At 38.5% G+C, this 17,117-nt stretch overlaps 1 protein-coding gene across 1 annotated transcript in view; it reads right to left on the bottom strand.

The window, feature by feature from the left end:
- The window catches only part of LRP2 (low density lipoprotein receptor-related protein 2), a 214,594-nt gene that overhangs the window by 168,059 nt on the left and 29,418 nt on the right, over positions 1-17,117 (bottom strand). Inside the window, exons 2-3 of the mRNA XM_011988152.1 lie at positions 6,458-6,565; positions 4,456-4,578 (exon numbers count right to left, since the gene is read on the bottom strand). Coding sequence (XP_011843542.1) covers positions 4,456-4,578; positions 6,458-6,565 — 231 coding nt within the window. The remainder of the gene's footprint in view (positions 1-4,455; positions 4,579-6,457; positions 6,566-17,117) is intronic.

The following is a 17,117-nucleotide window of genomic DNA, read 5'->3' as shown; positions in this document are numbered from 1 at the left end:
TTCAAATAGCTATAGTCCTAGCTACTTGGAAGGCTGAGGTAGGAGGATCACTTGAGCCAAAAAAATCTTCTCTTTTTATGTAGTTATAGTGAGCTGTGATCACGCCACTGCACTCCAGCCTGGGCAACAAAGAAAAAACCCTGTCTCGAAAAAAAAAAAAAAAAAAATGTAAAAGATAAGTAGACAGTGACAGTTTTCAAGGTGGTACTTGAAAATTCAAACATAAAAAAATTATCATATGATAAGATATTTTATAAAACCATAATTAACACCCTTCTCCATGCTTAATTGATTATATCTTCCTTGTCATTTTGTTCCTTCTTTCTGTTTAATTAATAAAATGGTGTCATATAATTCTGGAATAGCAAACAAAATTTTTCCAGTCAGCCTATTTCTAACACTAAATAATTTCATATTTTCTCTAAGTACCTTATACCTGTGGGTCCAATTTTACTTCTATTAATAAAGGTAGAATAGGTAGATTTTTCCAGAAGGCACTTAAATGTCTGAATTATGCCCATGGCAGAGAGACAATTTTATCTGAAAAAGGTTAAAGAGATTAATACTTCCTCATTAAATTTCCATATAATTTATTTAAGTATATATTGCCAATTTTCACATAAAATTAAAGAACTTTCTTTTATTCCCGAGAAGACAAGTCATGAGTGTCTCAAACAAAATATGAAAAGAAACTATGTCAGGTGTCAGTACTATTTCAATTACCTTGGCTTTCTTCTTTACATCAAGCCCAAATAATTCTAAATTTTGTGCTTAGGTTTTCAAAGGGCTTACGAAGGAGCAATTAAAAGCTCATTCAAATGTGAGGAAACAAATTAAAATTATATAATTCCATCAACCAATCTAATGCTGAGATTCATCTATTCATTAATTACACAAACATCTGTTGAGGGCCTACTATGTACCACACAGTATAGCAATATGGGAATCTGTGAATGAGTAAGGCACAATCCCTACCCTCAAGAAGCTCATAGTCTTCTAGGGGACACTTTAAGGAGTAATTAGAAAACAGTTATGAAAGTGGACTATAGGCACACAGGAATGATAGAACCATCAATCTGGGAACTTAATGCACTCTGGGATGGGAACATGCATGGGGACCGTTTCCTTGAAAAAGTGATACCTCCCTGGGTCTTAAAGAAGCAGCAGTCAGGTAGGCCAAAAGCAAAGAAGAACCATCTAGCACTGAGCATTCAGCATTCAGGCAGCTTGCACAGACACAAAAGGCTAGGACACAGCATGGCACGCCCACAGGAACTGAAAGCACTGCTGTGCCCAAGTAGCCACTTCAAGACAAGAATAGCAAATGATAGACATAGGAAAATAAGCACCAGCCACATCCTGGAAGCCACTGTAAACCATGTTAGGGAATTGGAACCTTCTCCTGGAATTAATGGAGAGCTACCAAAGAATCTTAGTTAGATCAGCATCAGTGTCAGAGAGAATCTAAGGATGCACAGGACTGGAGGCAGGGAGGCCAACCCAGAGGCTACTGCTGACACCCAAATGAGAGATGTTGGCAGTGGGAGCAGAAATAAAGAGATGGGCCAGACATGGTGGCTTACACCTATAATCCCAGCATTTGGGAGGCCAAGGTGGGTGGATCACTTGAGGCCAGGAGTTGGAGACCAGCCTGGGCAACATGGCAGAACCCCATCTCTATAAAAAAAATACAAAATTAGCCAGGTGTGGTGCCATGCGCCTGTAGTCCCAGCTACTCAGGAGGCTGAGAAGTGGGAGGACCATTGGAGCCCAGGAGGTCAAGGCTACAGTGAGCCATGATTGCACCACTGCACTCCAGCCTGGGCAACAGAGCAAGACCCTGTCTCAAAAAAAAAAAAAATCTGTCATTACAAAAAAAAAAATAGAGAGAGAAATAAAGAGATGAACTTTAGAAATATTTATAAGGCAAATTAGGCAGGAGTTGGTGATTCAATGTGGGCAGTGAAAAAGAGGAAGGAATCAAGAATAACTTCCAAGCTTCTAGCGTGGGTGCTTAGGGGATTGTGATAGCCTTTTCATGCCAATTGATTATATAGTTCATGTCACTTACAGCAATCTTTCTTCTTCATCTAATAAAATATTTTCATTATGAAATATGTTTCACAAATTCAACAAGTAAAAGAGCTTCCATCTGCCTATTTCCGATAATTTAAGACTGATTTTGTATTTTCTGCCAGTGCCTCATAGTGGGTTAAATGCTATTTCCATTAACAAAGATAAAATATGTTGCCTAGCAAATATAGAAGGAAAATCTAGTTCAGGAAGGAAGATGATTATTTGCAGTTGGGACACCTTGAGTTCAAGGCACCTTGCAGAGGTTCAAAGGTAGTTGAGTATAAAAGACTGAAGTGTGGACAAAAATCTGGGTTGTAAACACAGATTTAGGTCTCATCAGGCCACAGAGGGTCACTAAAATCATGAGAATGGTGAGACTACCCTGAGATTATCTAGAATGAGAAAAGCTGCTCAGGGCAGGACTCTGAGCAACACCAATACTCAAGGGCTGAGTAGAAGAGGAAAATAAAATGGAACGACCAAAGCAGCTCAAAAGAGAGCCAGGACTGCTGGGAGTCATGGCAGCCAAGGGAGTGGTGTCAAGAAGGAGGAATGGTCTCCAGAGTCAAGTGCAGTCAAAATGCCCATCCAGTGTGACAAGGAAGGAAAAGTGCCCATTGGCAATCAGGAGTTCTCTGGTGACTTTAGTGAACACAGAGGTGGCATATTCTGTTTGTGGTTAAAAGATACCTAATGGAGAATTTTTATATCATTAAAAATGGGAGAATTGCCTTATGAAACCCATGGTCATTTAAAATGATATGCAATATTGTTTTAAAACGACTGCTATAAACTTATCTCCAGCCTCTTCTCCCAAGCAGTTGCCTTAGTAGTTCCAATCCCCTCTGTATTATTATTAGCAAAGGGTCATCCACCACACACTGAATCGCAAAATAAAGCTCAGCTTTCTTCCCACCCTGTGAGAGGAATAAGGGAAAACAGACTCAAAGCTATATAGCCAAAAGATGAACAACCCATGATTTACGCATTTAGTATCTATTTATTAAGAACCTCCTCTCTACCTGAGAGAATGTCAGGTCTTCAGGATGCAAATTTTGAGACTTGAGCAGCTTTTACACAATCAAGAAAGGCCGATAGGATAAATATGGCAGAGCAAAAAAGCGAGGAAAAACTGGATAATGTTACTGAGCTGGGAATTAATCAACCCTAGAACAATCCTACAGTTAGGCTTCTTATTATGTGAGATAATAAATCCCCTTTTTGTTTAACTTTTGTGAGTTGTGTTTTTCTTTCCTTGCAGCTAACAACATCTGCAATGATACAAGAATGATTTTAAATTATACAAATGTCCTTAATAGAGAAAGGAATGGAATGATACACATGAGAGACAAATTGCTCACAGGTCGCCATCTTATATTTACCCGACATTACTCTCATCTGAAATTATTTTCAGGCCAGGCATAGTGGGTCATGTCTATAATCCCAACATTTTGGGAGGCCAAAGCAGGAGGATCACTTTAGCCCAGGATTCCAGACCAGCCTGGGCAACGTAACAAGATCGTATCTCTACAAAAAATTTAAAAATTAGCTGGGCATGGTGGTGCACACCTATAGTCCCAGCTACTCAGGAGACTGAAGCGGGAGGACTACCTGAGCCCAGGTGTTTGAGGCTGCAGTGAGCTGTGATCGCACCACTGCACTCCAGTCTGGGTGAGAGAGTGAGACCCTGACTCTAAAAATAATAATAAAATAAAAATAAATAAAATAAAATTATCGTTAAACCTATTAAAACAGTTTTTTCCAGTTTAATCTCAAAGAAATTAGAATTTAAAGGTTTTTTTCGAGGTAACTGAACCAAACCACCTCAATGTCCAGGGATGCCTCAGTTGCCAAGATCCGCTTCATTGCTACTATTTTCTTTCTTGTTCCAATTCATCCTATGGTGGCTGCGGCAGCAGTCACTGAAGTAACCACCAAGAAGCCCTTCAACAGACCTACCTGCTTCCACTAAGTCAAAAAGAAAAGAGTTTAATATTGGGGCAGAGGGGGTGGAAGGTTTGAATACAAAGTATGCCACAGAGCCAAAGGACTCATTCAGCTGTCAACCACACACATGAAGACACCCAGCTATACACACCAATAGATATTTGGTTTCTTTCTTGAGCATAACATAATCAAAATTAAAGACTGGGAACCTATCTCATTTCCGAATTGCTGGGGTATATTCATAATTCTTCAGTACATCTGTACTTTCAATATCATCCAACCCCTGAATGAGATTGCTGGCATAGTTTCCCTTATGATTTAAGGCCCCGCTCCACATTTATAAAGAATCATTCCATTTTGTGTAACCTCTTTGTGACAGGTTGGGTTTTAGGTGTCCACAAAGCCAAGCAAGATTCCTCTCCAAACACTTACAGCAACCTTGATGTTCATCTGAGCCATCATCACAGTCTTGATCTTGGTCACACACCCAGGAGTTGGGGATGCATTGTCCCTCACTCTGGCACTTGAAATAGCCCTGCTGGCAGGTCACAACAGCTAAAACAAACCAAAAGAGAACTCATTATGGCAATCATCCTCCCCACTATACTAGCAAGCAATGCTTGTTCCAGAAGAGCGTATCATGTCAACTGCTCCTCAATTTATTTGAAGGCAAATAGTAAACAACCCTTATACTAGAGTCTGTGGATGCCAGAGTTCACTTTCAGATAAACTCAGCAACAGCATCACAACAAACTCATGAACCAAAGCAACTTAAAAACACAGAGAATAAAACAAACAGCAGACATACACACAAATTATGGTAAAGGTGTTAGATTAAAAGCTTCACTCAAGTAAAAATTAACCATGAGTTATTGTTAAACTATTTGTTTCATAATAACTAATAGTAAAGTATCATGATGAACTGGAAAATTCATGAGATTTGGAAAAGAAAATCCAGAATCAAATAATTATTATTTCCATGATTTACTTGCTTTAGGATCTTTGGCAGGTTCTCTGAACCTCGTATGCATCATAAAATGGGGACTATACTCATCTCACGGTTTGTTGTGAAAAATAAGTTAAATAATGTATGTGAAAGCAACAAGTAATGTTAGCTGCTCTCACTATCGTCATTGGTATTGTTGTTATTGTTATTATTTTTACAGGTCAATAAAATATAATACAGGTAATAATCTCTGAAGAGTTGTTGGCATAGCTGTTCACTTATTCCTTTACCCCAGATACACTGCTCTTGCCTTTTTGCTTTTATTGTTTAATTAAAATGAACTCAGTAAGCCCAGTGGAGGCAAACAGTTAGCACATGATCGTGTCTCTACAAATATAGTTTAGTCCCTTGTTCAAAGTGTAGTCTGCAAAGTAGCAGCATCAACATCAGCAGGAAGTTTACAGAAACGCAGAAGCTCAGGTCCCACCTCAAAATACGGAATCCAAATTTGCACTTTAATGAGCTCCCAGGTGATCCATTTGTGCATGAGCGTTTGAGGAGCACTGTACAGGACCCAGTCCTTACCCTTCCTCCCAGTTTCAAATGCGTTGTCATCTAAATGACACACCAAAGTTTGACCGCTATGGTATGCCATAAGATGGCCAACAATTCCAAACAAAAATTTTTCACCTGCTTTTCTGATTTTTGAAAGCAAACCCTCATTAGTTCACCTGCTGAAACGAAGGAAATTGCAGATGTATGATTGATCACCTATGAGAAGTTGGGAAGAGCAATGGGATCTGTGCACAGACTTACCAACTGTAAGAACTTTAATAAATGACTTAACTTCTCCAAGTCTCAATTTCCTAATCTGAAACCTACCTCAGAAGATTAGTGAGAAAACTAAATGACAAAATGTATGTGAACGTCATTTAATAATTAATTAGATTTCAGGTTTACTACATTATCATATTTTTTAAATTTTTTAAAACTAGAATTTTTAAAAAACATAAATCACACGAACCAATTATGTGATTTCTTTTTGGTAATTCCAACAAGTTACTCTACATCCTTTACATAAAAATGGACTCCTCCTTGACTTACAAATCATAGTAGTTCAGATAACATTATTTTTTGTTTGTTCTTGTGGGTGCACAAAATTCGCAGAGTGAATATCAGTAATAATCACTTACAGGCTTCAGAAAACTGCACCCAAATATGTTTCCATATTGAAGTTGTGGTCAGGGATAAGGGTGAGATAGAAACTAATGTTCTATCATCAATGTGAATTGAACCCCTACCTCAGAAGGGAATGAAATCATTGTTAATGCCACCAGTTCTCTATTTAACCACACAGATCTCAAAAGACTTTGGCCCAGACCTGGCTCTGTCACTAAAAGGCATACTCTTCTCTTTGTTGCAGGTGAAATCACCACGAAGCACTTACGTTACTCAAAATAGAACTTAGCCTGGCCCCTCCTCACTTACCACAACCAATTTCATCCGTGTCATCTGAACAGTCTTTGGTCCCATCACACCTCCAGTCTGCAGGGATGCAATGCCCACTTCCACAGCGAAAATGCTCACTGTCACATTCTGCAATAACAGACAGAAATTTTAAAAACTTATGCCATGCAGATATTTAACCAAAGAAATATAAATTTTTGATAAAAATGAAAAATTATTCAACTAATTACATAATCAAAGAAATACAAATTAGAAAATTAGGAAAACATTCTCCCAACGATAATATAAAGATATTTATTTGAATATCCACAGGAAGAGAGTGATTTTCATACACAGTTGATTAGTGTATACCTTGATGGAACTCATTGGGAAAGCTGTTTGACAACATGTATCTTGCTTTTTAAAAACACTTGATCTTTAATTTAGTACTTTTACTTCAAGGATTTTTTTCGTAAGGAACAAATCAAAGAAGTAGACAAAAAATGTACGTATAAAGATTTTCATCACAACATTATTTGTAACAAAGGAAATTGCAAACCTCCTAAATGTCCAACAATAAAAGGATTATATTTTTTTACATCTCTTTTTGACATATTAGTAACTTATAAAATGGTTATGGAGAAATTATAAGTACTTAGATAAATACTCATAATTTAATGTAACAAAAACAAGGATGTAAGTTTTTACTGATAACAGAGTTACATATGCACAGAAAAAAAAAAAGGATAAAAAAGACCAGAATGTTAACAGTGCTTATCTCTGATTGATAACATCATGAGTAACTTTTCATTTGCTTGACTATACTTTTTTGAGTTCCTCACCTTATTTTTTAAGTGATTTTTTATTACTAAATCATATACAGCAGGTTATGACCTTTCATTCTTAGATTCAGGCTAATATTTTGTCTTAATTTTTAAAAATTAAATTATAACTTGCCAGATCTATAAGCTCATCTCTGCAAACAATTTTTTTAAACCAAAGAGCCAAAAACAAAACAAAACAAAATCTCTGCAGCCAACCAGAGTATACAAACTTGACACCAAAAGTTTGACAGCCCAAGTGGCAGTGATAGTCCCTAGTGATACTGGAAGGACAATATAACTTAAACAAGCTCATTTCACTGAACAAATATATCCTGTGATTTTCCTAGGTCTCCCCAAGGGACAAAGTTCCCCAAATACCTGGCCAGTGACCTTCCCAAGCCTTATGTGCCACACAGAAAAATTTTCAAAGAGAGCAGCCACTACCAGCCCCACTTAAAGACTCAAAATTATTTTATTCTTTCACAAACTCATGGGATAAAGGAGCAATTTTTGGAGTTGGAAGAATAATTACATCTTCCCCATGTATTTAAGCAATCATGCTAAATTACCCATTTCAATTTTTAGTTAATTAACCAAAATTAGGTAAATATACAGATCAGTTACCTACTCCTAAAATAAACAAGCAATGTGCTGTCCTGATTTGTGTAAATGCAGGCATATCAACAGCATGACATAAACATAGTTAAGTGATCTATTTCTAGGGTATATAGGCTACTTTGTTCATGGAATGTTCAAATCTGATTGTCTGGTAGTGACATCCTGATTTATAATGTATGCTGCAAATGGTCAGAAACTTCGCTTGGCTAAATGGTGGTACCGAGTGGTACAGGAGTACGTACACCCAAATACCTTCTATAGACTAATGCATGATGGTGGTTGGTGGTGCAGGTCTGGGGTTGGTGGTGCAGGTCTCTTATCAACTACCTTTAAAGCACAACAACCTCCCTTGCAAAAATGCCCCTAAGGAATGTACAAATTCACTCTGGAATCCCAGAACTTCTCATTGGATTTTGTTCTACAAAGCAATATTTCCATGGGAGATTAGGGGCTTTGGAGGTTTAGCTATTAACACAACATATATTAAATCACTTTTATCAATTAGGTCTATTGTTAGTAATCCAACATAATACATTTGTAAGTTCAGTGTATTTGTCTCCCTTAGTATCTGAGGTTGTAAAGGTAGTATCTTCTGGTTGAAAAATTATAACAATCATAAAGAACAGTCCTCTTACAGACAGTTTCATATTGCTATGGAGAAAAGAAAAGTATAAACGTAGAGACTGAGTACTCAGGAGGAAATTATCAGAACAATATATATTGCCTGTTTTGAAAATATATATAATTAATGCTATTTCTTTAGCAACTTTTATTACAAGTCCCATTTTTGAGGAGTGGGGTGGGGGGACTTGTTTGTTTTTGCCAAGCTAAAATGCCAAGTTAAACACATCATGAAAAGAACACAAAATAGAGACCCAAAAGTCATTTTATAAAACACTTTGAAGTCAGTTATTTAAAATCACACATGTGAAAAATGAAACTAATGGGGAAATGTTGCAATTAAGTAATTTTTATAGGCAGTGATTTTCACACTTGATCTCCTCACTCCATTATCTAATATATCAAATCCAATTTACTCAGTTTATCAACAGATCTATAATTCATTTGTCAAATTCACCTTTTCAGTAGTAACTTCGATGCCTGTTTCTAACTCCCAAATGACTATTGTTTGGAAATATCTCTCCAGAAAAAACAAACTGATACTTTATCATTGCTGGCTGACCTCTCAGCAATCAGCCAAATGCTTCACTGGCCTCAGAAGCTCATTCTCTCATAAAGGGAGTATGTGTTGTTTAAAAATAAACCAAATATAAACCACTAGTGAAAAGGTCTGGATTAGGTCTAATAACAATTGCAAATGCCCCTGACTTCAGTTGGTCCATATGCACTTTATTTTAAGTGTTTTGTTTTAAATAAGTAGCCTTTATTCACAAGCCCTCCAAAAGTTTTATCTAGATATTATCTACCTTTTTGTTATTTAAGTATTTAAAGTTTAAAAAAAAAGTTGGGGGGGATGATTTCACACACTGGAGCCACCCACAGGGAGAAAAAAAATCTACATGGAGCCAGTTTTAAAACTTTGTTCAGAAAACAGTCTCAAAACTGCCATATTCAACCAATCCAGTTTTAGCCAAGAAGTAACCTTGCAAACAATCATTTATGTAACTTTAAAACATTCTCCAGGAGCCTCTCTGGTTTGGGGGCTGCCTGATTTAAAAAAAGAAAGAAAAAATTCCCTCTAGTAAAAACCAAGGATGAAAGGAGGAAAATATAATCCACATTGAAATAAAAATGTTTTGTTAAGAACCAGGCAATCATCGCAAAGGAACCATCAGAACCAAATGAACACCCTATCTCTCAAGCACTAACCCCTGCCTGTCCCATGAATCAGAATAGATGATGCAAAGATGAAAAGAAGTACTCATATGGCGCTTAAATGGCACACACCATTCTAAGTGCTCTGCCAACATTAGCTCATTTAATCCTCATAATAACTCTATGAAATAGATGCTGTTATTATGAACATTTTGCAAATAAATAAATTGAAGCACAGAGCAATTCAGTAACTTGCCCAAGATCCAATAGCAAATATGTGCAAAGCAAGGATTTGAATCTGACAGTTCTGATTCCAGTATTCGTGCTACTTGACCACTACTCTATGTTCCCTTTCATCAAAAGAAAAAGCTTATTCCACTAAACTCAAGAATGAATGGAAAAAACTGATCCCCCAAAGCTGCTCTCAGTTAACATTAACTGAGTTCATTATTGGGCTGGCGTAGAATCCATAGTGCTCATATACTTCAGTTGGAGAAAAAGAGTAATCTACTTGGTGACTAACATAGCATTAAAAAATTATTGGGCTTTGGAAACATTGCAGCAATCAAAAGCAATGCAAAAAAAATTTAAGCGTTTTGATATCTGTAGTAAAATTTATATTAGACATAGGAATAAACTTGTTTCCCAATCTCAACCTCATAAAGAGCCCAAAGCTAGGGGAAAAAAAAAAAAACAAGAGTAATCCTTTCTTCATAAGTAGCCATATTCCAAGCTTCCTGGGTAAGTGTTGGACTAAGAGTGTGTTAAGATAAGATATTAGAGTAACAGATAGCGCCCAGAGAAAAGAAGTCATTTGCCTGTTTGTTTTCCACAGCAAGGAAAAATGCTAGATTGAGAACATTCCTCTGTGTCATTTACAGCCTCTGGCACAGCACCGGGTGCTCATGGAATAGCTAATGCATGTTCGTCAGGAAGTGTAGAATTCTCTTTGTAAAACTCAGCCTGCTGAGGCCATTATGTATCAGAGATATAGAAAGCTATCAGAACAAACAATGAGACTTTAAATAGAAATTTACCATCTTAAATCCATAGAAAGAAAAATGGAATCTGGAATAATCTGAAAAAACAGGACTATCTAGAAGTTTTTATTAAAAAAAAAAAAGAAAGAAAAAACATTGAGTCATATTAATAGCAGTTTCATTCTTTTACCCTTTCCTTGTAAGTTTCCGTTTCCTTCCATAAATTCTCTTCTTATAAGATAAAGGCGAGTAGTAGTCAATGGAACATTGTCCAAAGTTAACAGAGTAAGGTAATTTCTATGGCAAATCCTATTTCCCCGCTAGATCCTCTTAACACATACTGGTCCTTCCAAACAGTTGGTCTACCTGAGGAGGTACAGTCCTCTTTTTAAAACTGTGTACGACTAAATCACATTTTAATAGTCCCACCTTCACTGGACTCAAAGAAACAAACAAATTCAAGAAGCAATTCCTTAACTTATCCATAATTTTTGCTTCACTTTTTCTGTACTTAATTTTGATTCCTTTGGTATTGATAGACACACTTCTGATATTCATAAGTTGGCTGATGGTTCACTACAATTCCCATACCTTGCCACATAAACAAGGCCAGTCCCCTTTTAAAGATTTAGGGTCACTGGCTTATTTCCAAAACTTTACACTATAGTGATGATAGCCAAGGGTAGCAAATTATATGGAGCACCCTACCCTGTCTAGTGTCAAATTGATAGAATAGTCAAGGATTCAGTTAATGAAACTGAAACAAGACATGAACAGCAAACCAACCAACTCTTCTCTTTCTGTGCAACATTTTAACTGCCTGGTTTTCCTTACAGATCACCAAATAGGTGGCAGGAATTCTTTTGGTTTTTTTTTTAATCCAGTTTACAAACCACTGAATAGACTGCTTTGTCCCAATTATTGTTTCAGAGCCCTGATGTTTTCTTAGAGGAAAACAATACTATAAGGACATTTCAAGAAGTCAGAGATTTGGGGACAAAACCCACAATGCAGTTTGATGCATTATCATGTAGACATAATTTAAGTGCAAAAATAAATGAATAAACAAATAAGGACAAAAAGAATATGATGCCAGATTCACTAAAGCCACAAATAAATTCATAACTACTATGTGCAGTTGTCCGAGGATCAGTGGAAGAACAAAGAAAAATAAGATATGCTTCCTTTTTGACAGAGCCTATAAGTTTAGTGGGGGCAAAAGTGATTTATATGTTATAAATTAAATATCCATGCAATAACAATAGCTGATACTGTTTACTGAGTACCTACTATGTGTTAGACAATATATAAAGCTTTATACATATCCACTGGATCCTCTTAGAACTGTATGATGTGAGATTTATACTTATTTAACAGAAGGGGAACCTGAGCCTCGGTGACATTAACCAACTCACCCAGGGCCACAAAGGTAGAAAATGTCAAAGTCTGATATAGCCCCAGGACCTGTGTGACTCCAGAGCCTGTACTTATTTCATCATTTCATGGCCTGCAAAGCAAATGACAGCATCTGTTCACCCAGAACTTGCCAGCAATATTTTAAGTGTTCCCCATGCATTACCTTACTTATCCTCAAAACAGCTTTGTGAGATGGTATCAATGGCCCCATTTCATAGATGAGGACAAGGAGACTTGAACAAATCTCACAGCTAGTAGGTAGTGGAGCATGGATTTACACTGAGGCAGTCTGACTCCAAAGCTATGCCATATGACAACAGACAATTTGGTTCCAAATAAGCAATGGATATAATAAAAAACAACTGGCCTTGGGGGAAAAAAATAACACTGCAGGCTGGTGTCATCAGAGAAGTCTTCATGAAGAATTATAAGACTACATTGGGTCTTTGTGAATGAGCAGGATTTGGGGAGGTGAAGAGGGAGACCAGGCTTTGTCTGTAGGGTCAAAACAACTTGACAGGCCAGGAGTGATCGCTCACGCCTATAATCCCAGCACTTTGGGAGGCTGAGCCGGGCAGATCACTTGAGGCCAGGAGTTTAAGACCAGCCTGGCCAACATGGTGAAACTTGTCTCTAAGAAAAAAAAAACTTGACAGAAGCTTAGCATGGGTGAGGGTCTAATAAGTATGGCCTACGCAGTGGGGACCTCTTGGAGAGTGGTAGGCAACAAGGCTGAGAAGATGGAGAAAAAAGAGCTTTGAGTGCCAAGCCAAAGAGTGACTATCAAATGAGTATGAGGGTGATTACTCAGGAAATAACTGTGTTACAAGTGAAGGTCACTCTGAGTAGGTAAAGCCTGAACTAGCATGCAGACTTTGACCATGAGAAGAGCTTGGAGCTCCACTTCAATCCCCAGAACCTCACCACAACCATGAGCCCAGTGAGCAGGCTGGTAGGTGCTTCACCAAGAGGCTGCTACCAGAGAAGGGTCTCACCTTGCAGCCCCTCCAGCTGCCCCAGGAGGATCCAAAGCAGGTCTACTTGCATGGCAAACTACCAACAGGTTCCATGAGGCAGGGTTCCCAGTCCCTGGGCTACAGACCGGTACTGGTCCGTGGCCTGCTAGGAAGCAGGCTACATAGCAGCAGGTGAGAGGTGGGTGAGCAAGCATTATCGCCTGAGTTCCACCTCCTGTCAGATGAGTGGCTGTATTAGACTCTCATAGGAGCACAAATCCTATTGTGAACTGCACATGAGAGGGATCTAGGTTGTGCATTCCATATGACAATCTAATGCCTGATGATCTGAGGTGAAACAGTGTCATCCCAAAACCATCCCTCCCCCACCACCACCCCACTGTCCATGGAAAAATTGTCTTCCATGAAACCAGTCCCTGGTGCTAAAAAGGTTGGGGACCACTGCCTTAGGGCATTGCCAACAACATCCTAGTGACCATCCCCCACCATCCTCTCCAAGCTGGACGTGTCTGCGTATCCAGCCCACAGAATCCAGTCAGCTCTCAAGATAGTTGATCTCAAAGATTACTTAAATATTTGCTTAGTAATTAAAATAATGTGCCTTTCCAATAACCAAATGGCAGCAGAATGAGATGTACTACTTGAGCAGTCTCTCAATTCTGAGCAATGAGAGATTAAAACTGAGCCGTTTATAACTGAGCTACCCTTCTCCGTTTCCATTTAAACACTAGTCACCAGTCTTTCTCCCCTGCCCCCAAGGCTCTCACATCCCGCTTGTTTTTTCATTACGCACCTCTCACCTCTACAATCAGGCAGTCCATCAGCACTACAGAACATTATAAGCAAAGTCACACTTCTCAGAGGTTCTTCGGAGAATGCTATCACCATTTAGGTTGGGATAATTACTCACTTTGCAGAACTGTCCTGGGCAAAGCAGTATGTACACCATCCCTGGCCCCCACCTGTGGAACACCAGTAGTGCCCCGCCACATCACTGTGACAAAAAACACTCCCAGGCACGTCCATGCCGCTTGAGAGTGGCAGTACCACCCCCAGTGGAGAACAACTCAGAGCCTCTAAGCAGCTTGGACAGTCAGAGCTCAAAATTATCTTAGCCCACATGAAAGAGACCATAAAAAAAAACCATAATAAATTCTTCCCTTCTAAAGATAATAAAATTTCTTAAACAGCAATCCCACTCCTCCCCACCCATCAATAAGAGCACCTAGGATTGGGCAATTGCACGCTGCATCTGCTAGTACCAGCAACTGGAAACGAACTCCCCTCGGAGTGTGATAAAGAATCTAAGTTCCAGAAAGGCCTGTTTCACCCTGGAATGCTCCATTCCATCACACGTCCACAGGTCTACCCCTTCAAGGGGAGGGGACCACACTGGAAAAACACAAGTATCTGAAATCCTCAAGTAGTTCATCATTAATATAAAGGATTGTGGCTATGAAAAATAGTCATAAACACATTTGCGTTATGGTGCAAACTTTTCCCATCCGTATTCATTATCAGAGCAAAAAATAATAATTTCTTCAAATGTCCTCTCCCCACCCCAACTGCATACACTCACAAAAAAATAAAAATATAAATTGACAATCACTCAAGTGCCCAAACATTCAAAAGAATGTCCAAGTTTTTACTAAGGACGCCGAGCAATGAAAATTTCCTATTAGCGAGCATCAAAGCACTGAAACTGTATTTGTATCAGTCTTTTCTGTGCTCCCCTTGAATAGCTCATGCAGTGCTTCCTCTATCAACTAAGTCACTGAGGCTCCTAAAGAGGAACCTTCCCTCCACATGGAAGGAAACTAAGCCCAGGACCTTCATCTCCTCTGCTCCCGATCCCCACAAGGGACTAACTGGTTATTTACATCTTTCATGGCAAAAGAGCTACACTTACAGAATGTTGAAAAGAGCACTATCCAAACAGAAGAAAATTTAAGATGGCCTGTCTGCCCAGGTAAATAAGGATCCAATGAATCAAACTACTTGCAAGAATAGCATGCCCTTCAGCACCTGATGACTTAACACACCCTGTGCAAAAACTACAAATCATTCCCATTTCAGAGCACATTTTCAGTCCCAATCACCCAGAGAATTCCTATATGGCTTTTTGATTAGTAATATAAATTACTGGAAAATGGTTGAGTGGAATCAAACACTAAAAAAGAAAATGGACATTCACGAGAAATAGATGACAAGAGAGACTTTAGAAAGGCAGCTTTCTGCTTAAGGCTTTTTTTTTTTTTTTTTTTTTTTTGAGACGGAGTCTCGCTCTGTCACCCAGGCTGGAGTACAGTGGCCGGATCCCAGCTCACTGCAAGCTCTGTCTCCCAGGTTTATGCCATTCTCCTGCCTCAGCCTCCCGAGTAGCTGGGACTACAGGCGCCCGCCACCTCGCCCGGCTAGTTTTTTTGTATTTTTAGTAGAGACGGGGTTTCACCGTGTTAGCCAGGATGGTCTCAATCTCCTGACCTCGTGATCCGCCCGTCTCAGCCTCCCAAAGTGCTGGGATTACAGGCTTGAGCCACCGCACCCGGCCGCTTAAGGCTTTTGAATGGTGTTTCAGACTAGCATTAATAGATAGCATCAAATTAGGGTTTTTCTGATTAATTAGGTCCAAGTGTTGAACCATAAATCAAACTGACATGGATATGTTAAAGCTATAAGCATCACTTTCATTTTGGTCATCTTAATAATCAGATGAGATCACCAGGTTATCAAATGAACAACAGTTTGATACTGCAAATTATGACAATAGCAACAAGAAGAAAAGAAATTGACTGTCAATTGGTAGATTTGGTAATTCCCCATAGTCATAGGCTAAATTATTTATAACTACTAAATGGACCTTCTTGACTGAATCATACAAACACCTTGCTGTATTCCTTCTCCCTAACTCCATGTTATTTAGTTCTTGACTATCGCAATAGTTACAACAAGCTCTAAAGACATGAGAAGAGAGAGAAGAGGCAAAAATAGGGAGAAAAAGAGAGAGGGCAGAAAGGAGAAATGTTAAGGTTAGCAATCAGTGTCCAGACACTAAATTTCATAAGACCTAGCATCTTGCATCCTAACCTTGGTTTAAATGACACCTGGCATCTTGCACCTCAACCTCAATTTTGTACCCAATGGCAACTCACCCTTATTTGGCTACGGCCCAAATTCAGACTGAAGCAGTATGTAATTGCTAAGTGGGCTTATAAGTCACAAGTTACATGATAGGAACTAAATAACCTCCATTCTAAATGTGTAAATTTTCAGAAAGTAGAGATCAGGTATATACATAAATATATACACACACACATACATACATACACACACACACACACACACACATAATTGACTCTAACGAAATCAATGCTTCAACATCAATAAGTAACTCTGACGACAACTCTTATCAGAAATGTTTACGCTTGGTGACGGTGAGGCTCACTGCATTGTTATTCACACAAACACTATACTTTATCCACAGTTCATTCATTAGATGAATAACTGAGTTGCACATACAGGCATGCCTCAACCTTGACCATTTAGTGATGGGCCTGTATGGCTTCTGCCAACAGAGTAAGAATTTTCTTAAACTATTAAGAAATATTGTGCAGCAAGAGTGCCAAAAAGATTTCCAACAGTAAGTTTAAAAGCCTCTTCTTGGGCAGTAAGTACTGATAAACATCTAGTAAACTGAAGTCAACATTTTTAATAAAAATGTAATATGTCATTCCCTTTTTTAAAAACTGGTTTTGCTGCTGTTTTACACAATATTTTTGTATTTTTCCCCTTTAGTGACAAGTTATGCCTTGGAAAGGATTTTGTAAGCAGAAAGTTCAAAATTCTCCGGCCATGACCTGGATATATGAAATATAAAGAACAGAACAGATGAGACGAAGTGACCACTGTATTCCCACAGCCTGTTACAGGACCTCCTAGTACCCAGCCTATCCTCAATAAATGAACTATATATGGTGTGTTAGAATATATGTGTGAAACCAAGATGATGTCCAAAAGATGACAAAGAGATCTACAAGGAAGGTAGGAGGGAAGGAAGGAAGGAAGGAAGGAAGAAAGGAAGGAAGGAAGGAAGGAAAGAAGGAGGGAGGGA

The sequence above is a fragment of the Mandrillus leucophaeus genome, unplaced genomic scaffold (assembly GCF_000951045.1).
Source record: "Mandrillus leucophaeus isolate KB7577 unplaced genomic scaffold, Mleu.le_1.0 Scaffold324, whole genome shotgun sequence".
Lineage (NCBI taxonomy): Eukaryota > Metazoa > Chordata > Mammalia > Primates > Cercopithecidae > Mandrillus > Mandrillus leucophaeus.
The sequence above is the reverse complement of the archived record's forward strand: the minus strand, read 5'-3'. Positions and strand labels throughout refer to the sequence as shown.